Source organism: Schistocerca cancellata, chromosome 3, assembly GCF_023864275.1.
Source record: "Schistocerca cancellata isolate TAMUIC-IGC-003103 chromosome 3, iqSchCanc2.1, whole genome shotgun sequence".
Lineage (NCBI taxonomy): Eukaryota > Metazoa > Arthropoda > Insecta > Orthoptera > Acrididae > Schistocerca > Schistocerca cancellata.
The window spans coordinates 424,759,697-424,787,474 of NC_064628.1; the positions used below are offsets into that span (position 1 = coordinate 424,759,697).

At 44.6% G+C, this 27,778-nt stretch overlaps 1 protein-coding gene across 1 annotated transcript in view; it reads right to left on the minus strand.

Annotated features, from left to right (window-relative positions):
• Window positions 1–27,778, minus strand: part of LOC126176734 (UNC93-like protein) — a 515,292-nt gene that overhangs the window by 165,147 nt on the left and 322,367 nt on the right. Inside the window, exon 3 of the mRNA XM_049923903.1 lies at window positions 22,017–22,312. Within this exon, the coding sequence (XP_049779860.1) occupies window positions 22,017–22,312 (296 nt within the window). The remainder of the gene's footprint in view (window positions 1–22,016; window positions 22,313–27,778) is intronic.

Below are 27,778 nucleotides of genomic sequence, written 5' to 3' on the forward strand. Positions count from 1 at the left end.
TATTGCTATCTCATGAGTCTTGTCACCTCCGTATAGATCTGATAACAGTGGGAGATGCGAAGCTAAAGCCTCGTGCTCACAAGACCAGTCCTGGAACGATGCGAGCTGTGTCGTCTTGGTACTCCACGTGACAACTGGGGAACAAACATTGTACCAAGAGATGTAGATGATCAGCCAAGATGGCCACACAATCCTTGCAGAATAGCCGTTTGGTCCACGAAATACCACGTTATGGCTGCCCAAATTATCGCTAAATTCCCGCCATGTTTCACTCTTCGGACGTAAGCACGGCCAAAAAGTTGGAAACAATGTGAAACAAGACTCATCCGATCAAAATACTTTCTGCCATTTCCCCATAGTACAGGTGTCATGGCTTCGGCAGCCTGTTGCCCTGTTACGGGCGTTTGCTTCACTGATGACAGGATTGGAATTCCAGTACTGCCTCAGTTCCATGCTTCTGAAACTCCCTTCGTGTTTTATTGGCTCTGACACTGTTTTCGAACGCCAGATTCAGTTCCGTAGTGACATTTGCGGCTATCGTCCAGTTTTTCTTTTCGTGACACTCTTCATCAATGATCATTTGTCATGATCAGTTCACACACTTTCATCCGCGATGTGAGTTAACGGATGATGTTTTTTCGCTTGTCTTGTATGTGGTGTAAATCTACGATACGGTGCCTCTTGAATCACCAAACGTTTCGTTTGCCTAGGTTACAGGAGCACGCACCATATAATGGCCCACAATTTGCCCTCGTTCGAAGGCACTAAGCTCCTCCATGATGAAGATACAACTACACAGAACTCGTTTGTGTCCACGACTGATATTTACAACGTAGTGAGGACACTGCTCAGGTGCTGTTGTGGTCAAACAGAACACCGCAACCTGCGAGCTTGTCTAGCACCTACATTTATGTTCAAGCATGCATTTCTATGGTATTTCCATATTTTTGTCCCATCATTGTACCCCATAGCGAGGTAAAACGAATACTCGTTGCATATAGCATAATTTGTTAACGCAGCGCACAGCAAACTTAGGAGAACAGCCTGAGCTGTGGAATCTACTACAGTAGAGGCTACCGGTACGCTGCGTCCGAAAACGCTAGCTGCATCCTTAAAAAGCCACAAGCTTCGATAGAGGATGGCTTAAAATGGTTCAAATGGCTCTGAGCACTATGGGACTTAACATTTCAGGTCATCAGTCCCCTAGAACTTAGAATTACTTAATCCTAACTAACCTAAGGACATCACACACATCCATGCCCGAGGCAGGATTCGAACCTGCGACCGCAGCGGTCGCGCGGTTCCAGACTGAAGCGCCCAGAACCGCTCGGCCACCAGCGGCCGGCATGGAGGATGGGATCCAAGAGCAGTCACCCCTTGGGTGGCTGCAATAATTTACTTGTGATGAAGAATTAAACTGCCTGATCGTGCCTTTAACAATGAAATGTATTGAAATTGCTCGTTTCAGCTGACAGTGTAACAATGGCGACTGATAGCCAAACGTCATCACAGATATGTCTGGGCTGTTTTGAGGAAAGAGACCTAACTGCGAGGTCATCGGTCTCATCGGTTTTAGGGAAGGACGGGGAAGGAAGTCGGCCGTGCCCTTTCAAAGGAACCATCCCGGCATTTGCCTGGAGCGACTTAGGGAAATCACGGAGAACCTAAATCAGGATGGCCGGACGCGGGAACAGATATGTCATTGGCCCAAAGAGTACTTTGACCAATAAAAACCACAAAAAGTACGCTGTTGTACAGGACGGAAAAACGTCAGATACGATGTGACCGTAACGAGGCATTATAGAACTGCAAATACTCCTAACATACATGAAGAGTATCAGCTTCACTATCATCATCGTTGCAAACGATGTAATTACCAACGGTTGACCTTGACTAGGACCACATCTCAACGATAATCCAATTATGAGATATAGTACTATATGGAGTGCGTGTACTATCACCGATGCGTGCGCATTAAAAATAAACTTTTTGAGTTACGAACCTGCTGTCATTCACATAACCCCGTAAAAGAATCCATGGATTTCAGGTCGGGAAATACCGGGTGCACATGTTAAATATATAATAACACAAAACGTAACAACTTAAGACATAATTACATATTTATTGGTGGTTTGCTTTTACAAGCATGGTAACTCAACTTGCCGCAGTTGGTACCGCGGCCGTATACGCGTAATTGCTCTGTTTACATAAACGTGCATCACTTGCCGAATGGTCTCCACAGCAGAGGGAGGTGGGACAAGCGGTCACGAGAAACTGGGAGTTCGCGTTCGACGTCGTGCCACCACGTTCCAGAGGCTGCTGTGAAATAAATCCGTACGTCCTTCCAGCTGAGCCCTCGTAAGTCAAACCGTCAAGCAAGTAGGCAGTTACAGCTACCTGGTTGGACAGTACATGATGTCTTCCATAAACCGTTGCTGCTACAGGCGTACAAACTGCAGCTTTTCTGCAAAACAATGCCAAGTACGGGTCGCGATGGAAGGCATTCGCAGAGGCGATTTGGGCAGAAATGGATGTAAAGGAGGCGTTCCTCGATATCGTATGTTTCTTGAATGAAGCTACATTTCACACTTCCAGCATAGTAAACACGTTCAGTTGCCGCTTATGGGTAACTGACCCCCCCCCCCCCCCCTTCAACATAGTAATAGAGTGCGAACGTGACTCTGCGAAAGCGAATGTGTGGTGTGGATCGTTGAAGGGCGGGGTTCTTCCCAGAGCCTACATAGTGGAGTCTACACTTGCATGTTGGAGCTGAGCGCAGTGCCACGTTCTCCTCGTGACATGGTCTTTCAACAAGATGGTTCACCATGTCATTTTGTGAACACTGTGAAGGATTTCTTAGGTATGAGTACCCAGATCGCTGTATTGGGAGAGATAATCCATTGACAGCTTAGCCTCCTAGAAGATCAGACATTACGTCGCTTGAATTTTCTGGCGTTGTTTGTCAAAAATCAGGTGTACCAGACACCAGACCGTGCTCTGCCACATCTGCGCCATCGTTTCGTGCAGCTATCATAAATGTTACGCCTGCAGTGCCCCAGACTATTTCGACCGAACTGGAATGCATATTATATGTCTGTCGCGCTACTAATGGCGAGCAAGTCGGGACGTATTGGGTGTGTAAAACGACATTTTGAGCTGTCAAACTCGTAGAAACATACTGTCAATAAATATCTAAATTACTTCTCAAGTTGCTATAGTTTATATTATTGTATATAGCCCGACCATCCTGTGTATACGGTCAAGATCAGAACGCAGAGTCGTTTTATCCAGTACGATCGATCCATCGGTTTGAATGATTTTGATTTAGGAACGTGCGAACCTGCTTTCCCCTATGTACGGAGGCTCCATCATGTTAACAGATGTAATCCGCAGAGTTGGTCTCAAGCTGTGGTATCAGTTTAGCTCTAGCTTGTCCAGGTAAATGTTTGTTGCTCGAATTAGGTTAATGAAAAAAAACGTTTTCCCTGACATTGCGCCAACACTAACTTTCGTTGAGTCACTCTGAGGTTCTACTACACACGAAGATTTCTGTACATCATATTCGAGTGTTACGCACGTTACCCTTGCCATATACGTGGAAATTTGCACCATCGCTAAACACAGCTATGCAGAAAAATATTCTTCCTTCATCTTATATGGGTTCTTACAATGATGAAATATTCTCTGTACCTTTATGACAGAACTACAGTTGCTAAATGTCCACACACTGAATTCCATCTGGACGGGATTCACCCTTTTCATTTACGACACAGAGCTTTTCAATTATTAATCGCTTAGTAGTCACCGAATTCCGATTCACTGTTCTTGCACAACTATCGATGTGAACTTTCTTTTACATCCTCTGTAAATCATTTAGACGAATCGCCATGCATTACAAACCCTTAGCCGTTTATAATCGTTGTATTCATTTTGTATTGCCTTCTACTTTTGTCATTTATAGTGCTAGCAGCCTAAACTCCAGAGAGGTTAACAGAACGGGAGGACAGTTGTGGCCTGGTTTAAGAGTTTGTAAGACTCTGCGAAGGAGCAGTTGAATTAAAAAACAGTATGATGTACGTGCGCAAATTACATAAACATACACTATGTGACCAAAAGGACCCGGAAACACCCAAACATACGTCTTACATATAGGTGCCTTGTGCTGCCACCTACTGCCAGGTACTCCATATCAGCGACCTCAGCAGTCATTAGACATCGTGAGAGAGTAGAATGGGGCGCTCCGTGGAACTCACACACTTCGAACGTGGTCAAGTGATTGAGTGTCACTTCTATCATACGTCTGTACGCGAGATTTCCCCACTCCTAAGCATCGCTATGTCCACTGTTTCCAATGTGATAGTGAAGTGGAAACGTGAAGGAACACGTACAGAATAAAAGCGTACCGGCCGACCTCGTGTGTTGAGTGACAGATACCATCGAGAGCTGAAGAGGGTCGTAATGTGTAATAGGAAGACATCTACGTAGACCATCACACAGGAATTCCAAACTGCATTAAGGTCCACTGCAAGTACTATGACAGTTAGGCGGGAAGTGAGAAAACTTGGATTTCACCGTCGAGAGGCTGCTCATAAGCCACACATCACGCCGGTAAATGCCAAACGACGCCTCGCTTGGTGTAAGGAGCGTAAACATTGGACGATTGAACAGTGGGAAAACGTTGTGTGGAGTGACGAATCACGGTTCACAATGTGGCGGTCCGATGGCGGGGCGTGGATATGGCGAATGACTGGCGAACGTCATCTGCCAGCGTGTGTACTGCCAACAGTAAAATTCGGAGGTGTTGGTTTTATGGTGTGTTCGTGTTATTCATGGAGGGGCTTGCACCGCTTGTTGTTTTGCGTGGCACTATCACAGCACACCTTCTTGCTTTCCTCGGTTGAAGAGCAATTCGGGGATGGCGATTGCATCTTTCAACACGATCGAGCACATGTTCATTATGCACGGTCTGTCGCGGAGTGGTTACACGACAATAGCATTCCTGTAATGGTCTCAATCCTATAGAACACCTTTGGGATGTTGTGGAAGGACGCCTTCGTGTCAGGCCTCACTGACCGACATCGATACCTCATATTAGTGCAGCACTCCAGGAAGAGTGGACTCCCATTCGCCAAGAAAACTTCCAGCACTTGATTGAACGTATGCCTGGGAGAGTGGAAGCTGACGCCAACACCATACTGAGTTCCAGCATTACCTATGGAGAGCACCACGAATTTGTAAGTCATTTTCAGCCGGGTGTCCAGATACTTTTGATGACATAGTGTATCACTGACCACACTATTATGACTAAGGATAAGGGCGGTCGCATTACAAACTTCTCTTTCGTACTTTCGTACTTTGCAGTCATTGTAAATATTCTGTCGATATTTTGGACGATCCACTATGATTCTGTGTGTGTTAGTGTCTCTTAGTATTCTACGTAGTCCGTCTTCTACCCTGAGTCAGATTCCCATGCCCCCGGCAACTGGGGATATTTCACGTTCACAGCGCAGCGACTTTCGCTACTTGAGGCAGTATAGACGGAAAACTATTTGTCGCATGGGCACCCAACTTAATAGGAACGATGTTCAGACTGTGGGCTGCAGGATTTGCGTTGTTAAACGAATGTGTGGAAAGAAATTTCCGAAAGAACAGACACCACACAGTCATATAATTTGATAAGCCTAGCTGGGCAATGAATCCCCCTTCTTCAGTGCAATGCACCAATACGTACGACCTCCTGTGGGAATCTCAGAAGAGCGAATATGGAGGAAATGGACAGGGATTGCGAATAGGTGGTGCCCGATGGGAGTGTGGATGGGCCTTGAGGCGTTCCGAGATGGTTCGTGCAGATGCGATAACACTGCACCTCGGACGGTTCAGTGATTACACAAACTGCCTAGTAATAAGAATATCCTGGTTTAGAATCCCGGTCCAGCACACATTTTCACTCGTCGCTTCCGATTTCGGCATTCCAAATGCACCTGACAGCAATGATTCCTCCCCTTTCCTTTCCTTTCGTTTCTGCCTCTCTCCACCTTAAATTTACATATTTGCGTTGTTTGCAGTGTTAGTGCCATGATTTGCAGTTACATGTCGGTTCTGGTACAACGACGTCGTGTTGAAACACTATCATCAACACGGATCTGGATAAGGCGAGCAGGACTTCAGTGCTGCTGCTTTTCGCGTCTATAGACGCGTTAAAGAAATACGGTTAGATCCTCTTTTCTCACCGAGGCCGGCCGGAGTGGCTGTGCGCTTCTAGGCGCTACAATCTGGAACCGAGCAACCGCTACGGTCGCAGGTTCGAATCCTGCCTCGGGCATGGATGTGTGTGATGTCCTTAGGTTAGTTAGGTTTAATTAGTTCTAAGTTCTAGGCGTCTGATGACCTCAGAAGTTAAGTCGCATAGTGCTCAGAGCCATTTTAACCAATCCTCACCGAGGTTGAAGGACATGATTCAAAGTTCTAAGTAACTGGCAATCGGGGAACTGCTCTTGCAAGAGACCGACGTCCAGTTGCGTGACAAACTGACAAAATGTCGAAGAACTTATTACTGCCATGGCTGATAATGTTGGACGCAGTGCGCGATCTCCAAACAGAGCACGAGATGTGACACGACGGCTGAACGTACCACTGTCCACTGTGCGAAATGTGTTGCGAAGAAAGGCGTCTCTAGTGCGGTTCCAGGCTGTCATGGATGCAGATGGCGATTACATTAAGCAACGTTAGTGACCTTGAACGAAAATATGATATGCAGTTAACAAATGTTACCCTCTCATGTAGAAATTGAAATGTGTTTCTTCCACTGGTTTACAAATGTTTGCACATTTTCTCATTCTCCTAGAATAATGCTTCATGCGAGCCCTCTCAGGCAGCGATAACCACACTGTACAGTGGAGCAGGCGCAAATACTGTATAGGCTTGGTATTTTAATGTCGAGATGCATTCTGTAGACTCTGTAGTTATAGGTAGGTTAGTTTTAGTACCTACAGAAACGTTTCTTCTGTTTTGCTGGTATCTACCAATGAATTAATAAGTTTGAGATTAAGTGTAAATCTAATGAAAACATGTTATGCAAATGAAGAGTGAAAAAGGCCGGTGGAACAGTAAGCCCGCATGTAGCTGTATGTGAGTAACTGCAACCGACGTGCATGGAAATGGTAGTTACTCACGCAAATTCTCGGAAAGATAATATGCTAAACGAATTACTCTGTTGCACGCTGACATTTCTAATTACCCGAAGTTGTACAGTAGTACGCCTAATATTTACTGCTGAAATTTTATTATGGAAATGAACCAAGCGCTGGTGTGAACAATTAGGACGCCCATACGTTACTGAGCTTATTTCATACAAGCCTTATTTAAAAACAGAGAGACTAATTTACAAATCAAGCAAGAAAGAGGAAAGAAAAACAAGCATAAATTAATGTTCTAACGGGCGAGAAATATGTAACCCTCGCATAAAGGCAATGCACATGTTGCCGGCCGCGGTGGCTGTGCGGTTCTAGGCGCTCCAGTCCGGAGCCGCGCTGCTGCTACGGTCGCAGGTTCGAATCCTGCTTCGGGCATGGGTGTGTGTGATGTCCTTAGGTTAGTTAGGTTTAAGTAGTTCTAAGTTCTAGGGGACTGATGACCACAGCAGCTGAGTCCCATAGTGCTCAGAGCCATTTGAGCCATTTGAATGCACATGTGCAGTTCAAATGGCTCTGAGCACTATGGGACTTAACATCTGAGGTCATCAGTCCCCTACAACTTAGAACTACTTAAACCTAACTAATCTAAGGACATCACGCACATCCATGCCCGAGGCAGGATTCGAACCTGCGACCGTAGCAGTCGCGCTGTTACAGACTGAAGCGCTTAGAACAGCACGGCCACTCCGGCCGGCCACATGTGCAGTAAGTAATGTGAGATATTATCTGTAAATTAGTTCCAAAACTATTAGTCATCGGTTTGTTTCATTACTCTGAGTCACCGACCTGCGGTTTGCGTAATGCCAGTTACCTCTTTCTATAGTTTATGTTTGAAAACGATATTCACATTATTATAACTCATACCAATATTGTTGTATCGCTGTGTCAACCGAATACATCGTCTGTCGTGGTGGGTCTTACATATTCTCTTCTTGATCTTCACATATAAAGTCTGCTCTGTTGAATTTTCTAAGTTATTGAATACCGTGCTATAATTTCTGATAAACCGTTCTTCTGTTGCGAGATTGCAATTCTTCTGAAACTCTTTATTAGGTTTTATATATCAACACTTAAATTTTGTCATTCGCCCGCCGGTGTGGCCGTGCGGTTCTAGGCGCTTCAGTCTGGAACCGCGTGACCGCTACGGTCGCAGGTTCGAATCCTGCCTCGGATATGGATGTGTATGATGTCCTTAGGTTAGTTAGGTTTAAGTAGTTCTGAGTTCTAGGGGACTGATGACCACAGATGTTAAGTCCCATAGTGCACAGAGAGATTTTTTTTTTTTTTTTTTTGGCATTCGAAATAAAATTTCACGCGGTTACAATTCTTTGTTTTCTAGTTTTCTTACAATTCTCATTTCTGTTTATTACATTAATGTGCTGTGGCCATACAGTTTGTCAAGATTTTCCACCATTATTCGTCCAGTAAGTATTTTATCTCAAAAAAAATTTCCGCCCCTGCATCATTACTGCTGCGTTATCACAAAGATATTGCTTTGGCTCTCACTTCGCATATTCCTTCAGCTCTGAAACCAAGCCTACCCAGTTTAACTGAATTTTTCTGATGCACATACCGTCTGTTCCATGAAGCAACAACAATGTGACGCATACAAATAGTCTCCTAACTACCGCCTTTGCTAATTTATTTCTGTTCCGACATTTTATCACGTACGTTCGACACATGAATTATGTAACAATGTCGATGAACTAAACTTTTGTTAGTTACACTTGTAAATAAAACATTTCTAAATTCTCTCCTTTAGAATCAAAGTTTTACTGTTAATTGTATGTCCTGTTTGGAGCATTATATTGCAGAAAAATATTCTCTTATGCTGTTTTGAAGATCTATAAAAGGATTTCCGTTTTTTCCCTAGGTACTTATAGGATTACATTGTACAACGTCAGAAATTCTTCAAGCACTTTTTCTTTTCCTAAGACCAAATCGATCTTCATTTTGACAATTTCAGGTATTCCTTCTATTCTTCTCTATGTTATCTATTTCCAAGAATGAAATGACTGGAATCCCAGAGTTTTCATGTTTATCAGCACATCTCCATCAGCGCTGTGTAACATTAATGGTTTTCTGGTACGTTGACGGTATGTCTCCTGTTGTATATGTTTTAGCCACACTCTCAAAACATTGTGAAGATTTTAGAATAAAACTGATTTTATTAGTTATTTACGTATCCTATCGATTTTATTAGTTATGTAGGTGTCCTATCGATTCTTAATGATTAGTTCGCTTAGAAACTATGTCGAGATCGTTAATACTGAAAGTTAATATTACTTATTTCTCTCGTCAGTCTCATTTCCTTCTCTAGTTTGATTCTTCCCAAATCCTTCTATGGGCAGGTGATGTCTTAACAACAATTTGATACATCAGTAAGCACCACTCACTTGCTTATACGTCAGTGTCATTGGGTTATCTACGTATCCAACGAATATTCGGGGAACGCTTTGCCTAAGATTGCAAAGTAAGTCTACAAAGCCCGGCCGTCAGTTCCTTCACATGGGCAGTAACCGCTGGAGAAATCGAACTGAGAGCTGGAAAATCTTCCAACTTCAGTTGTTTCCATAGAAATTCAAATTGGTAGTCAGTCAAATTGATCAGTACTTTTCTTCTCTCTGTAATTCGCGTTTAATTCCAAGTAGGAGAGAACTGACTGTAACGTGCTACTTTCGTGACTAGATATTCCCGGAGAGAGAAGTATACTGGAGACCAGTACCCATTTCGTTCGAGGAAGTGTGAATACCGTAAACTCCATTACCACGAGCTCAGAGTGAACAATTCGTTACACGGATGGTGTTAAGTATTGACCCAGATACTTCGCTGAAAGAGCCCCACAGAATTTTCCTATTTCACCTTCGAAGAACATGTGAGATACTCGTGTCAACTTCTTTCTTTGGGACAGGATCAACTGGTCACCAAATTTCTGTTTGGCCGTCACATGTCCACAACTGATAGCTGCTGACATTGCAACATAAGACGTAGGTCACAGTTTCCATTCTACTCATTTTAAGCCCTCATAATCGCCACCTGCCAGTTTCATTTCGTTACAGCTTTAAATATGCATATATTTATACAATTCACGTACAGGTGGCTACCTATGCCAACCGCTTTTCGACGCATCTGACGATGGTTAGAGTTGGATAGTCGGAAAGGGAAATGTTGCAATAAAACTACTATACACACTGATGTATAGGAAGTATGAGTCCGGCGATATACCATCTGACTTCCTGAAAAATTTCTTCCGCACAATTTCCATTTCAAGAACAGACAGGTGCGAGAATTATCGCACAATCGGCTTAATAACTCATGCATCCAAGCTACTACCAAGATTACTGTAGACAAGAATAGAAAGGAAAATAGAGGATCTGTTAATTGACGATCAGTTGGGCTTCATGAAAGGTAAAGCCACCAGAGAGGCATTTCTGACGTTGCGGCTGACAATGGAAGCTGTTGACAATGGGAGCAAGACTAAAGAAAAATCAAGACACGTTCATAGGATTTGTCGACGTGGAAAACGCGTTCGAAATGTCAAATGGTGCAAGATGTTTGAAATTGTGAGAGAAGCAGGGGTAAGCTACAGGGAAAAATAACAGAGAAAGATCAAGAACGACCTACTCGAATTAAAAAACTTGTGAGACAGGGATGTATTTTTTCGCCCCTACTGTTAAATCTATACACCGAAGACGCAATTATCGAAATAAAGGAAAGATTCAAGAGAGGAATTAAAATTCAGAGTGAAACGATATCAATGGTAAAGGTTCGCTGATATTGTTATCATGAGTGAAAATGAAGAAGAATTACATTATCATCTGAATGGAACGAACAGTCTAATGAGTAAGGAGTATGGATAGAGAGCAAACCGAAAAAAAACGAAACTAATGAGACGTAGCAGAAATGATAACAGCGGGAAACTTAACATCTGGATTGGTGATCACGAAATAGACGGAGGACTTCTGCCATCTAGGCAGCAAAGTAGCCCATGATGGACGGAGCAAGGAAGATATAAAAAGCAGACTAGCACTGGCAAAAACGGCATTCTTGGCCAAGAGAAATCTACTAGTATCAAATATAGGCCTTAATTTGAGAGAGAAATTTCTGAGAATGTACGATGTATCTATAGTAATGAAACATGGACTGTGGAAAAAAAAAAAGAAGAAGGAATCGGAGTATTTGAGATGTGGGGCTATAGAAAAACGTTGAAAATTATGTGGCTGATGAGGTAAGGGATAAGGAGATTCTCTGCAAATCCTGCGAGGAAAGTAATATATGGAAAACACTGACAAGAAGAAGGGGCAGGATGATAGGACATCTATCAATACACTCCTGGAAATTGAAATAAGAACACCGTGAATTCATTGTCCCAGGAAGGGGAAGCTTTATTGACACATTCCTGGGGTCAGATACATCACATGATCACACTGACAGAACCACAGGCACATAGACACAGGCAACAGAGCATGCACAATGTCGGCACTAGTACAGTGTATATCCACCTTTCGCAGCAATGCAGGCTGCTATTCTCCCATGGAGACGATCGTACAGATGCTGGATGTAGTCCTGTGGAACGGCTTGCCATGCCATTTCCACCTGGCGCCTCAGTTGGACCAGCGTTCGTGCTGGACGTGCAGACCGCGTGAGACGACGCTTCATCCAGTCCCAAACATGCTCAATGGGGGGTCAGATCCGGAGATCTTGCTGGCCAGGGTAGTTGACTTACACCTTCTAGAGCACGTTGGGTGGCACGGGATACATGCGGACGTGCATTGTCCTGTTGGAACAGCAAGTTCCCTTGCCGCTCTAGGAATGGTAGAACGATGGGTTCGATGACGGTTTGGATGTACCGTGCACTATTCAGTGTCCCCTCGACGATCACCAGTGGTGTACGGCCAGTGTAGGAGATCGCTTCCCACACCATGATGCCGGGTGTTGGCCCTGTGTGCCTCGGTCGTATGCAGTCCTGATTGTGGCGCTCACCTGCACGGCGCCAAACACGCATACGACCATCATTGGCACCAAGGCAGAAGCGACTCTCATCGCTGAAGACGACACGTCTCTATTCGTCCCTCCATTCACGCCTGTCGCGACACCACTGGAGGCGGGCTGCACGATGTTGGGGCGTGAGCGGAAGACGGCCTAACGGTGTGCGGGACCGTAGCCCAGCTTCATGGAGACGATTGCGAATGGTCCTCGCCGACACCCCAGGAGCAACAGTGTCCCTAATTTGCTGGGAAGTGGCGGTGCGGTCCCCTCCGGCACTGCGTAGGATCCTACGGTCTTGGCGTGCATCCGTGCGTCGCTGCGGTCCGGTCCCAGGTCGACGGGCACGTGCACCTTCCGCCGACCACTGGCGACAACATCGATGTACTGTGGAGACCTCACGCCCCACGTGTTGAGCAATTCGGCGGTACGTCCACCCGGCCTCCCGCATGCCCAGTATACGCCCTCGCTCAAAGTCCGTCAACTGCACATACGGTTCACGTCCACGCTGTCGCGGCATGCTACCAGTGTTAAAGACTGCGATGGAGCTCCGTATGCCACGGCAAACTGGCTGACACTGACGGCGGCGGTGCACAAATGCTGCGCAGCTAGCGCCATTCGACGGCCAACACCGCGGTTCCTGGTGTGTCCGCTGTGCCGTGCGTGTGATCATTGCTTGTACAGCCCTCTCGCAGTGTCCGGAGCAAGTATGGTGGGTCTGACACACCGGTGTCAATGTGTTCTTTTTTCCATTTCCAGGAGTGTATATTACGTAATAACTTCCTGTAGAGCGTAAAAGCTGTTGAGGGAGACAGATATTGCAATAAATCTGGCCAATAATTGAAGACGTAGCTGAAAGTGCTACTCTGAGATTAAAATGTTGGAACAGGAGAGGAATTCGTGTCAGGCCGCATATAACAATTCAGAAGACTTAAAAAAAAATACTTGAGGAAGGCATGTGCTGCATAAAGCTAACTTTCTATTTGTTCCTACCGTCGCTTCAACAAAGAATGTAAGGTATTACGAAGGTTTTCTGACGATTATAAAAAGCACTGTGTGTTACGTTAGGCATGTTCCATACAATTAAGACTCTAGGTTGGTTTACATCAAATAACAAAAACAACAATTGCTTGATATTGTGCTCTCTAAAAGGCCATCTCACTCCCAAATTATATGATGTTTCCAGCTCTACAAGGATAACACTAGCCGTTCTATCACAGAAAGCTGCTAAGAACCTTCAAGTGAACTACGAACATCATGCTCAACAAAAAACAGTCTGGAAATAGCAGAATTCAGCCATGCTCTTTTATTTCCACGCTGAATAACTGTAGGCTGTTATCAGGAACGACGGTTAATAATTGAGCGCAACCTGGAGTTTCTGAAGCGCAGACAATGGTGCCAAAGAGTCAAATTTTATAGCTCCTGATTAGTAGTAACTGCCTTCTCCTTGGTCGTCTTACCTCTCCGTTGGCATTATCCCTGACAGTAATGAGTATGACCATTAAAACTATTTCTCTAAGCGGAAAAATTTAAAACCCCTTTCAGGAATTAGCTCGTTAACGAGGAGGAACTCGGATTGCCTGGAAGGTGGGTTAGACAAGTAATATTCAGAATAATTTTCCGCCTATGTTAAATTAAATTAAGAAAGCGAAAGACAGTGATGCAGTAGGTATGCACTTTACGATATCCATGCATAAAAAGAAAGGGGTGTTAAAAACGCTCTTACGAAACGACATCGGGAACGTAGTAGCTAAAGTAAATTGAAAGTACTTGATAATGCAGTAATTCCACGCCCTTTCAGAGGACTGTTATTTGCAAAATACATATCAGATGCAAGAATAATGTAAAATATAGGAAGCTGTGCGTGTTTTGTGAGGAAAAATTGATACTACACAGTATTGCAGGATAAAAATTTCAAACTCTGTATGATTCCGTGACAAGCGACGGTAGAGATATTTGGAAACGTTAGTTAATCCTGAATGCCTTTATCGTTATAAATAAAGGCAGGTGCACAAGCTAGACGTACTTGCTGGACAATACTCGTAGGTGTGCTTCTAAGCATTAGTTACTGAAAGTGAATGTGAAGAGCTGAAGAACGGAACATGTGGATGGTCAATGGTATTACATCTCCAAGGGCAGAGAATCGAGATAAACGATCTATGCTGGCGAATCGGTGACAGATATGTCTGCACGACTTTTTGAAACAAGTTTTCAGCACATAATACTTCACCTAGGACTGAAAGTATCTCGGACTACCGTGAAATGTATCCTGATTTGCAAATATGGACAACCAGTAGACGAATAATTTAATGACGAAAACGAAAATTCATGCGAAACTGGTATTGGAACCCGGGATATTATTTTACATTAATATCTCCAAGAATAGCAGGAAACCGGCGTCGTAAGGAGGGCGGCCCAGCGAGACTTCAGACTCATTGCGACGATCGACGCGGTTTCTCCGAGAACATTCCGATGTTCAGAGGATACATCGGTTCTAAGCGGGGATCAACTCTTCATGACAGGAGCACCCTAGCTCTGGGGTATGTTAAAGAGGATACTGCAAAGAAAATTGGAGAAATGTTGTCTGTATTTTAGATCGCGGACAACTGCACAATGGCTTTCATTAAAGAACTGCCAAAAGTCAAGGATACTTCTCGCCATCAGCAAACAAGTAGTGTGCTGCGTGTCCACAAATCCACCTCGCAGAGTTCGTCTTTGCTTGCGGGGAGTATCCCGCCTCCGGAAGGGGGAGCTGTTGAGTAGGTAGCTGGTGAGGAGTCATACGGGTAATTAGGGACACGTTCTGTCGCACCAAAAACCAGATACCACCTCTTGCGAATCTGCACAACAGGCGATGCTCTATGTAGCCAAACATCACACTTGACGCACAATGTGGTGTCTGCGGGGTGACTCTCGCGACGGCGTGGCCGGCGCACTTGCTTCCGACTGACAGTAAGTTAGCAGCATGCAGACTGGACGCCAGCGTAAAGATAAGGAGCGCACACCGATCGCCAAACGGCACGCCAGTTGACATGGGGACGCTTCCCGCCATCTACGTTCGGTGACCGCTGCTGGTGAAGAAAGACACAGGTCGTCTTCGTGAATGTCAAGTGCGCTGGCATTACTGCAGTACGGACGTAGCTCAGGTCGAGGAAAAAAATGGCGGAAGTAAAGGAAGGGCGGCGAGACGTCCGGAAGCTGGATAGGTGTTGAGAGAGAGAGTGTGGTGCAAAGGCCTCCAGTAGTGGGCTCGTAAGGCACGTAGGACAACAGCGCCACATTGCTATATGAGAGCCAGTTAAAAGGGCTATCACACTATCAGGCACCTAACCACGCCTTCACCACGAGAAGGTGAGGGTCTCGTAGCTTATCTTGAACAGCATGACGTGGCAAGCAAATGAACCCAATGCCGCTAGCATGCAGCAGGCTGTGGATGGCGGAATAGGAAATGTATGTGCCACGTGAGGGATACGTGACGCCAAATATATATTTACATATTGTGTCCGTTGCAGAAGATCAAATGTTCCGATGATCTAAGAGCTCGGCTCGTAGTTGGGAAAATTTGTGCCGCAGATCACTTGCGAAATCGGTACCTAACCATCGGAGAGTATCAGCTACACGAAAAGGAGCAGTGCTCGATTTGCGGACGTTAAGGCAGCTATCAGAGGCTTCACAGTAGGTGGTAACCTGTGCCTGTGACTGTCTGACCTCAGCTCCGCTACGAACAACGATGACGAGATCGCCTGCATAAGCGGTGCAGCTGAATACTTGGTTACCGAGAGACATCACAGAGAGGCGTTGACAGAGCCCTCAGAGCAACGGTTCCAAGGCGAAAGCATACAACAATGCTGGCAGTCTTGACGCACTGATCGACGTATCGAGATGGGAGGACTGAGACGGTCATTGTAGAGTACACGAAACATAGCTCCACGAAGGAGACACATTACGACGTGAGTCCCGTGAAGGTGTGACCGGCATACTTGCTGCCCACTGACAGTAAATTAGCACCATGCAAACTGGACGTCAGTGCGAGGGTCACCCCTCCCAGGTAATCGTGATCAACCCTAACGAACGCCTGGCTGAAGTCAAGAGCTTCCTAAAGTCCAGGCATACGACGAGCGTGAGCAAGAACAATTGTGTCCCGATAGCGACTGAGAGCAGTGCGGATGTTATAGGCACCTCCCAAAGAAGTTTGGCAGGGTGAAACCATATACCGAGCCTTTCGTTTAAGCTGCACAGCCAACAGCCGGGTAAACATCTTTTTGTCGCTGTTGAGTAACCTGAAGGGGCGGTAACCGCATATCAATGATGTATCCCGAGGCTTGTGGATTGGAGTGATGAAACTATCGAGGAAACCGTCTGGAATCGGCTTTAAAGGTGAGATAAGGACCTCACAAATTTTCGTAGCACTAGCATATCCTTCATTATGCATATTCCCTTACAGAGGAGACATTTAAATACGACACTGCAGTGCCCGTATTTTCTTAAAGATGTATGATGTACGTCCGTAGGGACTCTATATCGTACTTCTGAACAACATAGGCACTGCAATATCGTATCTCGGAATTGTTATACACTCCTGGAAATGGAAAAAAGAACACATTGACACCGGTGTGTCAGACCCACCATACTTGCTCCGGACACTGCGAGAGGGCTGTACAAGCAATGATCACACGCACGGCATAGCGGACAAACCAGGAACCGCGGTGTTGGCCGTCAAATGGCGCTAGCTACGCAGCATTTGTGCACCGCCGCCGTCAGTGTCAGCCAGTTTGCCGTGGCATACGGAGCCCCATCGCAGTCTTTAACACTGGTAGCATGCCGCGACAGCGTGGACGTGAACCGTATGTGCAGTTGACGGACTTTGAGCGAGGGCGTATAGTGGGCATGCGGGAGGCCGGGTGGACGTACCGCCGAATTGCTCAACACGTGGGGCGTGAGGTCTCCACAGTACATCGATGTTGTCGCCAGTGGTCGGCGGAAGGTGCACGTGCCCGTCGACCTGGGACCGGACCGCAGCGACGCACGGATACACGCCAAGACCGTAGGATCCTACGCAGTGCCGTAGGGGACCGCACCGCCACTTCCCAGCAAATTAGGGACACTGTTGCTCCTGGGGTATCGGCGAGGACCATTCGCAACCGTCTCCATGAAGCTGGGCTACGGTCCCGCACACCGTTAGGCCGTCTTCCGCTCACGCCCCAACATCGTGCAGCCCGCCTCCAGTGGTGTCGCGACAGGCGTGAATGGGGGGACGAATGGAGACGTGTCGTCTTCAGCGATGAGAGTCGCTTCTGCCTTGGTGCCAATGATGGTCGTATGCGTGTTTGGCGCCGTGCAGGTGAGCGCCACAATCAGGACTGCATACGACCGAGGCACACAGGGCCAACACCCGGCATCATGGTGTGGGGAGCGATCTCCTACACTGGCCGTACACCACTGGTGATCGTCGAGGGGACACTGAATAGTGCACGGTACATCCAAACCGTCATCGAACCCATCGTTCTACCATTCCTAGAGCGGCAAGGGAACTTGCTGTTCCAACAGGACAATGCACGTCCGCATGTATCCCGTGCCACCCAACGTGCTCTAGAAGGTGTAAGTCAACTACCCTGGCCAGCAAGATCTCCGGATCTGTCCCCCATTGAGCATGTTTGGGACTGGATGAAGCGTCGTCTCACGCGGTCTGCACGTCCAGCACGAACGCTGGTCCAACTGAGGCATGGCAAGCCGTTCCACAGGACTACATCCAGCATCTCTACGATCGTCTGCGTGGGAGAGTAGCAGCCTGCATTGCTGCGAAAGGTGGATATACACTGTACTAGTGCCGACATTGTGCATGCTCTGTTGCCTGTGTCTATGTGCCTGTGGTTCTGTCAGTGTGATCATGTGATGTATCTGACCCCAGGAATGTGTCAATAAAGTTTCCCCTTCCTGGGACAATGAATTCACGGTGTTCTTATTTCAATATCCAGGAGTGTAATTAATAGCTTCTCTACAGATATATCTTCAAACAACAGGTAACTGTATTGCGACTAACAGCGTTCTGACTTGAGTCAGCCACAAACTGAAATCTTTGTATGTACTTCATAATGGGTGGCATTTTAGCGAACACAAAAGAAGTCTGTTGAAAGATTGATGACTTTAGCCTGCCTCCTGCTTTCTACAACAGGCTCCAGAAAATAAACTTTTACTGGCGCTGCCAGTTACTGCCCTGCGACTTCCAATGTTCTCTGTTTCAGAAAACACTGCTGGCCCTTGCCATAACCATCTATTACAGCTGACTCCATATCATTCATTTACGTCCTCGCAGCTAGGAAGAAAGTACGCCTGAAGCTTCGACGTACGTTCCACTGTTCTTACAAAATTTGAATACAGATTGTTCAACTCAACTGTGTCAGTAGAATAATCCCAGACCACGTAACTGAGCTAACACATAATGAATCTCGAACAAAATGACCTCCTCCACATCAGCCAGCACAGATCGAGAAAACAACCACCAAGCAAAATCCTACTTGCACTTTCGTCACGTGACATCCTGAAATCTATTGATCAAATGAAATCACGTAGGTGCAGTATGTATTGTCTTCCAAAAAATCATTTCATTTGGTATCTCACTAACTTTTATTAACAAAAGTACCATGGTGTGGGAATAAATCAAAATTTGTGACTGGTTTGGGGATTCCTTGGCAGAGAGACGTCGAGAGATGTAGTAGTAACTGACGTGTGCCCCAGGAAGTCTAATGTGAGAATAGTTGTTCGTAGTGTATATTAATTACACGTGAGGTAATATTCAAAACAACCACAGACTTTTCGCAGGTGGTGAACTTATCTACGAGGGCTTGCAGAGAAGTAGTGCTTCCGAATTTTTTATTGTGTTCTCAATATTGGTTGAGGTATTAAATGTCAAGCCTATTACTCGTTTGACATTACCACTTCACTGACGCCAATTCCCACCCTCTGCCACTAGAGGGCTCCGAAATGCAGGGTGTAACATGGTGGTGTGTAACATAACTGTCGTGCGTGACGAACTGAATGTTTGAATTCAAAGGGTTCTTCCACATATAGAGCACTCTCTCCTTAAACATGACAATACCTCACCTTATACGAGGGCTGCGACATTTGCAGCAATCTGATGCTTTGGTTTCACTGTCATTAATCACGCTCCATACGATTACGACTTGGATCCATGCAACTTTCGTTCTGTTTCCAAAACGTAGAAAACACCTTCAAGCATTTCACTTTGATAGTGATGAAGTAGAAGTGAGGTTGTGACTCCGTCAACAAAGTCGAACATTCTACAGTGACGGTATCAACAAACTGGTCTCTCGTTAGGAGAAATGTGTTCATCTAGAGGGTGACGACGTTGAGAAATAAATAATGAGATGAGAAGAATAAAGACGTAGAATGTTAATAACATTTGTTTCACTTGAAAAGGTTGAAGAATTTTCACCTAAAAATTCGGAACATTATTTTTCAGCAATGCCAAGTTTCATATCAGCGCACAATCCGCTGCAGAGTGAAAATCTCATTCTGGAAACATCCCCCAGGCTATGGCTAAGCCATGTCTCCGCATTATCCTTTCTTCCAGGAGCGCTAGTTCTGCAAGGCTCGCAAGAGAGCTTCTGTAAAGTTTGGAAGGTAGGAGACGAGGTAATGGCAGAATTGAAGCTGTGAGGACGGGTCGTGAGTTGTGCTTGGGTAGCTGAGATGGCAGAGCACGTTCCGGCGAAAGCCAAAGATCCCGAGTTCAAGTCTCGGTCCGGCACACAATTTCAATCTGCCAGGAAGTTTCAGACATGCAACTGTTCGGCAACTGATTGCCCAAATGAACCAAGGAGCTATCAACAGTATCTCCTCAACGACAGTTCACCGTGTCGGAGGATGCAGAAAACAGTGCGTTGTCATAATGCGAAAGCGGAGCGACTTGTATAAAGCTAGACGCGTATGAGCTTTAACGGCATGCGCCTGGTTCATGCAACCATGCTGTCTGCTCTTCATCGGCGTAGAAATCTGGTATTTGCACGCCAATACTGCTACTGGATGTCCACATAGAGACGACAGGTGATTTTTTTTCAGATGAACCACGTTTTATGCTTCAGCCGTGCAGGGTTTGAAAGTACAGCGAGGAGTGAGCGTTATGGTCTAAGGAATGTTTTTGTGGCATTGCCTTGGTGATCTCGACAATCTGCAAGCCATAATGGATCAACAAAAATGTACAGCTACCCTAGAGAATCATGTCCATCATTACATGCAGTTTTTTTTCTTCGGCACCATGGCTTGTACCACCAGCAGAATGCAGCGTGTTACACGGCTCGTAGTGTATGTGTGTGGTTCGATTAGCGCCAGGACGAGTTTACTGTGCTCCTCTGACCAGTAATCGAGAATATATGAGGCCGCCTCGATCAGGCTGTTCGTACCATATATCCTCTGCCGAGAAACATAGTGCATGAGGTACATGTAGTCGGCACGGCTCCACATCCCTGTCGGTACCCTCCAGGACATCATTAACTGTCTTGCTGCTCTTCTTGGGGTGTAAAATGTGGTACATTAACATGACTAGAAAGTGTATTTGCGGTAAAAATGGCCGTAGCGCCTAAGTGTTGGTAAGTGGCTATTTGTCAAATTATTTACTTTTTATATTTAACACAGCTGCTGCACATTTTTAACTTGGTTTTCTCATCATTTGGCTTTCTTAATTGCATGCATGAAGAATAAAAGTAATTATATAATATACAATTAGCTATTTCTTATTGTACTATTGTACTGTTTATTGCACTACTAACCGATCCTGAATATTATCATGTATTCTATACATGCAATTTCATAATAAATAAATGAGTCCATATGAATGTCTCTTCTCCGTTCCGTCCCACCTTACCCCCTCTCCCCTCCTTCCTCCCCCCCTCTCCGCTATTTTATAACAAGGTGTGATTGGGTCAACATTATATTAATCGTAGTTAGCGGTCAAAAAATTAATTTTCCTATGGTCACAAATTTTATGATCATCAGACTACCGTTCTCGGTCTATAATGACCGTCTTCAGATCTGATTTATAAAACAGACCTGACGATGGTCATTATAGACCGAAACGGGAAGTCTGATGAGCAAAAAAATTTGTTGCCATAGACATAAAGCAAGGAAATTTAATTTTAGATTATTTTAGTAACATTTGTTTTTCGTTTATATGATATTAAAAAAGACTAATGATGAGAAAACCGTGCTCTTAATACGTACCAATGTATTAAATAAATAAATAAGTAAATAAAAAAGTTATTTTTAATAGTACAACAAATTTACTCAAATATTCGCTTATAGTGTTCCACAAGTGACTACGACCTACATTGGGAAACCGTCGAAAAACAGCACTCAGGCTAAAAGAAAGCATTTGAAGCGACGAGGGGATCGAGGTTATTTAATGCAACAGTGTCTTGGCCTAAAATTGTTTTACATAGATGAATGACGATCTGCTTCTCGCTGACCTTAGTACGACTGGGTCTTATCCAGAAGCGTCCCGATTTTATTTAGCAGATATATTGCAATTAACCGGTTTCGACTCCGAGTCATCGGCAGCGCAAAAAAAAAAAAAAAAAAAAAAAAATCCGGTATATTGTTACTCAAGTAACCTGCCACGACTTTATCGAGCAATCTTTTGGTCACTTAAAAATTCAGCTGAGTGCTCGATCACGCTCTGACGTGTTACTTCCACGAGAAGATTCCGGATTTTTTGTCCTCATGATGACTCGTTAAAGTCGAAACCGCCCAACTGTAATACATGTGCCAGTGTTTCGAATAGATCGCGTTTTGACACTGTCAGGTTTCATTCGACAATCGTACCTGTTGAGGAGATGAGGTTTCCCCAGACCTGGCAGAACTGGAAGATCATGAAGAAGATGCCGAAGAAGCGGACGGTGAGGACGTCGGCGGCGGGCCCCGCGCTGGGGTCGGCCTCCTCGTACGCCTCGGCGACGACGCTGAGGTAGGTGCACTTGGCGCACCACAGCGGCCCGCCGCCGAAGCCCACGAACAGCGCCGCCGGGATCATCGTGTAGAACGTGGCGTGGAACTGCGCCGCGATGTACGGCATGTACGCCACGAAGGACGCCGCCACCGCCCACTTGCAGCCCAGCCACCTGCGCACAGGCACACGGCTGCGTTAAGCTTCACATGGGTTCAGTCGCTCGAAAGTACATAGTCGTCTAAGAAATAAATATTAAGTAGAAAACAAACCTTTCTTCAATGGAGAGTGAGGCTTCTACTGCCTCAAGTGTATCCTTGAATTATTTAGTGATTTTACACTATTTTACAGTTCAAAAGAAGCATCGGCATTTACTGCGCAAAGAAAGAACATTTCGGAATTGAAAAACACACAATTCCTCCTCCGTCTTTGCTCAACATTATTCAAACAGTTATTGAAAAACACACAATTCCTCCTCCGTCGTTGCTCAACATTATTCAAATAGTTGACAGCGGCTACGAAACGAACTTCTTAGAAGAGTTTGAAATATATAAACATTCCTAAATAAATTCGACAGATTTGTTGACAGGATCAGCTTACAATCAAAAATATCCACTGTTTTGATTGTACAGCATCTCTTACAGAATGATGAAAATCAGCCCATTCCTTTTAGGTGTTTATGTCAGTAATACACTACTGTCCATTAAAATTGCTACACCACGGCGATGACGTGCTACAGACGCGGAATTTAACAGTCAGGAAAAAGATGCTGTGATATGCAAATGATTAGCTTTTCAGAGCATTCACACAAGGTTGGCGCCGGTGGCGACACCTACAACGTGCTGACATAAGGAAAGTTTCCAACAGATTTCTCACACACAAACAGCAGGTGACGGGCGTTGCCTGGTGAAACGTTGTTGTGATGCCTCGTGTAAGGAGGAGAAATGCGTACCATCACGTTTCCAACTTTGATAAAGGTCGGATTGTAGCCTATCCCTATTGCGGTTTATCGTATCGCGGCATTGCTGCTCGCGTTGTTCGAGATCAAATAACTGTTAGAAGAATATGGAATCAGTAGGTTCAGGAGGGTAATAAGGAACGCCGTGCTGGATCCCAACGACCTCATATCACTACCAGTCGAGATGACAGGCATCTTATCCGCCTGGTTGTAACGGATCGTGCAACCGCGTCTCGATCCCTGAGTCAACAGATGGGGACGTTTGCAAGACAACAACCATCTGCACGAACAGTTCGACGACGTTTGCAGCAGCATGGACTATCAGCTCCGAGACCATGGCTGCAGTTACCCTTGACGCTGCATCACAGACAGGACCACCTGCGATGGTCTACTCAACGATGAAACTGGGTGCACGAATGGCAAAACGTCATTGTTTCGGATGAATCCAGGTTCTGTTTACAGCATCGTGATCGTCGCATCGGTGTTTGGCGACATCGCGGTGAACGCACATTGGAAACGTGTATTCGTCATCGACATACTGGCGCATCAACCGGCGTGATGGTATGGGGTGCCATTGGTTGCACTTCTCGGTCACCTCTTCATCGTACTGACGTCAATTTGAACAGTGGACGTTACATTTCATATGTGTTACGACCCGTGGCTCCACCCTTCATTCGATCCCTGCGAAACCCTACATTTCAGCAGGATAATGCACAACCGCATGTTGCAGGTTCTGTATGGGCCTATCTGGATACAGAAAATGTTCGACTGCTGCCCTGGCCAGCACATTCTCCAGATCTCTCACCAACTGAAAACGTCTGGTCAATGGTGGCTGAGCAACTGGCTCGTCACAATAGGCCAGTCACTACACTTGATGAACTGTGGTATCGTGTTGAAGCCGCATGGGTTGCTGTACCTCTAAACGCCATCCAAGCTCCGTTTGACTCAATGCCCAGGCGTATCAAGGCCGTTATTACGGCCAGAGGTGGTTGTTCTGGGTACTGCTTTCCCGGGATCTATGCACCCAAATTGCGTGAAAATGTAATAAGATGTCAGTTCTAGTATAATATATTTGTCCAAAGAATACCCGTTTATCATCTGCATTTCGTCTTGGTGTAGCAATTTTACGGCCAGTAGTGTAAGTTGTGTGGAACTAGGTTCCATGTTTGTCGGATTCGTTTTTCTATACATTCCTTTGAATATCTTAGTTACACTTTTATATGCTTTTATATACAGTACGACTCAGGAGGAAAGGTACATGCCTTGAAGGGCGATAGTACTGTTAATTCTGAACAAAATGATCCATACGAATTTACGCATTATTCCGAATGGGTTCCGAGAAGAACACTTTTACTGTCAGTGTTGTAGGTTTTTGTTAAATAACAGGAAAACCGTAGTTTCTAGCGAAAACATGTCGCAGTACAAAATTAAATACAGTGAATTTCCTACCAAAAGTTCCTATTAATTCTTTTGAAGGGAAACAGTTTGCCGAAGAGAGTGAGAGAATATTTAGGATCTCGCGCGATGCGCATGCGATGTATCTTAGATAGTTTTTGTAGACCAATTTAAGGTAGTTACCAACTTAATATAACACACATGTCCTTCATCACGTTTTTCGTCTCGAATTCCTCTACTCTGCTGTGGCACCTTGCAAACAATAACGAACAACTGAATAATATAGAAAATGAATAACAATGTACATTAAACGGGTTCTACCTCAGAAACCAATCGAAATAGGATGTTTATTCATATCAAGTTTCTTTTTCAGAAACGCAAATACTATCATCCCTCAAAGCATGTGCGTTTCTTCTTGACTCTCCCTGTATGCAGCTATCACGTCAATACATACATAAATGGGATTCACTTGCTGTAATTTATCAGTCTCTAATTATTATTATCACAGGAAATATGTAAATTTTTGAACATCCTTGATATCATTCTCTGGGGGCCAATCTAGACTGATATGAAATTAGAAGTAACAAACTAGAAAAGGCCACGATTGCTTTAGTAGTATGTTTATTGAAATTATCAAACTATACTGCCACCTTCAGATCTATAAATCTTGGGCCAGGTAAGCACAAAACAAGATGTGAGATATCTATAAACATTTATAACATAATATGTATCCATAATGTACCTTATGCACTAAACTTCAAATGATCTGCTCCATGTGTCGAATAATTTGTGTCACATAATAAATAAACGTTCCAGGAATGTATATTCTAATCACAAGGTGTACTAAGTGTGTGACAGTGTGAATTATTCTACCATACAACAGACAATATTAATTAGTGATGTTCCAATATGCAAGCAATAAACATAAAATGAGTAACAGTTCTTTTTGATAAGTTTATTAGTTGCATATTGGAATAGCACTGGTTTGTACTGTGTTGTATAGTAGAATAACAATTTGTACTATAAGACCCTTAGTACACTGTGTCATGAAAATATGCATACTAAAGGTAGATTCAAGCAATACTCTATTGTGCATTAATACTAACACATAAAACCGTTTTGTGCATTAATAGTAATGGTTTGATTTAGACACTGACATAGAGCTACTAAGGATCTTATGGTTCTGAAAAATTAATACAGAATTTAATGAGAGCAGAAATTTCTACTTTGCCTCATCATCTGCATTATGCAGCAGTTCCTTTGATTGGATATGAGACAATTATGATGCCTCTAGGCATCAAGGGTCCTTACATAGTGGCACTTTATTTTCTCTTTCATATATTTTTGCTATATATATATATATATATATATATATATATATATATATATATATATATATATATATATATATATATATATATATATATATATATATATATAAAATTTCTCTAATCTGCACCTACAATAACTTGATCTGCACATGACAGTAACACTTAAATTCTATGCATTTACTCCACTAAACAAATTGTTTCCCTCTCTCCTGTTTCATTCGGGTTTTGGGCCTATAGTGGTGTACTATACACATTAAATGAGATTATTATTTTCTACCTGTACTGCTCCTGACTTGTTAAGTATGTGATAAAATACTATATTCCCAGATTTTATGGTATACAACGGTTTTATTAACTTAAGGACTGTTGCCTTATCCTCTTTTTGTACGTACAAATCCTTATTATCTTTTTTAATTTTGTTGTGGATCCGAACTTTGAAAATAATACGATGAAACATACACATAGTGTGATTAAAACTCTAGTACATAGGGCGCGCACTATCTCTGACGCAGAGAGTCTACCCCAGGAATTGGAACATCTGAGAACTGTATTTCGAAAAAATGGGTACTCAGAGTGGCAGATTCAACGTGCTCTCCGCCCAACCACTGCAGCACAACCTGTTGAGATGGATGAAGTCACGAGGGAGGAGGTAGGCACTGCATTTATTCCATACACAGGCGCACTCTCGGGGAAAATCGCCCGCATTCTGAAGAAACACCGGGTCGGAACTGTGTTTTGTCCTCCAAATAAAACTCGTGCACTGGTGGGGAGCGCCAAAGATGACCTCGGTTTGAGGAAGGCCGGCGTGTACCAGATTCCGTGTCAATGTGGCAAGTCGTATATTGGTCAGACGATGCGTACCGTCGAGGATCGATGCCGTGAACACCAGAGGCACACTCGACTGATGTATCCGAGCAAGTCGGCGGTCGCTGAACATTGTTTGTCGGAAAATCACGCCATGGAGTATGACCGCACGAGGATTCTGGTACAGACGTCGAGATACTGGGACAGCGTTGTTAGAGAGGCCATCGAAATTCGCACCAATGACGACCTCATAAACCGGGACTGTGGCTATAATCTTAGCAAGGCTTGGGAACCAGCGATCGGGTTAATCAAGAGTAAATCGAGCAGACGTATAGTTGTGACGACCACGGCGGACAGAGCCATCACACCGACGTCATCTCAGACGCCGTCGCAATCTGTTCCACCGCGCGACCGTGGCGCTGGGCGCGGACGGCGGAGGGAGCGCGCCGCGGGCGGAGGGTATTTAAATCTGCCGCCGCCGCGACCGAACCCAGTTCCCTCTGAGCAGCCATAGCGTACGGATCTCCGTGCCGGTACGTTCACAGGAGCTCAGTCCGTCAGTTCACCTGATGATGGCGACATGTTTGATCGCCGAAATATTGTGCCCGTTGGACACTATAGACCGGCAGCATACCCGTGGATATTTTGATCATACACATAGTGTTTGCTGTTCATTGTGTACCAATTAATGTTGGTTTCTTTCCATCCACCTCTTCTTGGTTTGGTGTGTGCTGCACTTATACATAAATTTTTTTGCGGTGTAAGTTAAAGTAATGTAGTGATTCCCTCACAGTAGCACCTTACCTGTACGCTGCGAAGTGTTTTACTGTTTTACATGGAACAATTTTTTCCTTGCGGTTTTCTACATGGACACCGGAACATATCGAGACACTGAACGACAGTTTGAGACGCTAGCTGTAGTTCATACGACATTATATGTGGCATACCATGTAAATGTTTTGTATACAATGGTGGCGAACAGAACAGGTGACTCTCGTCATGTCGTTACCACACTTGACATATACTGTGTATAATAAATCTGTACCTCTGTTTTATAACCCATGAGTGAGCATGCAGAAGTAAGTGATAGCTAAAACATGGACCATATATAATGTTTCCCATATAATTTACTGCATATTATGATTTCAGTACT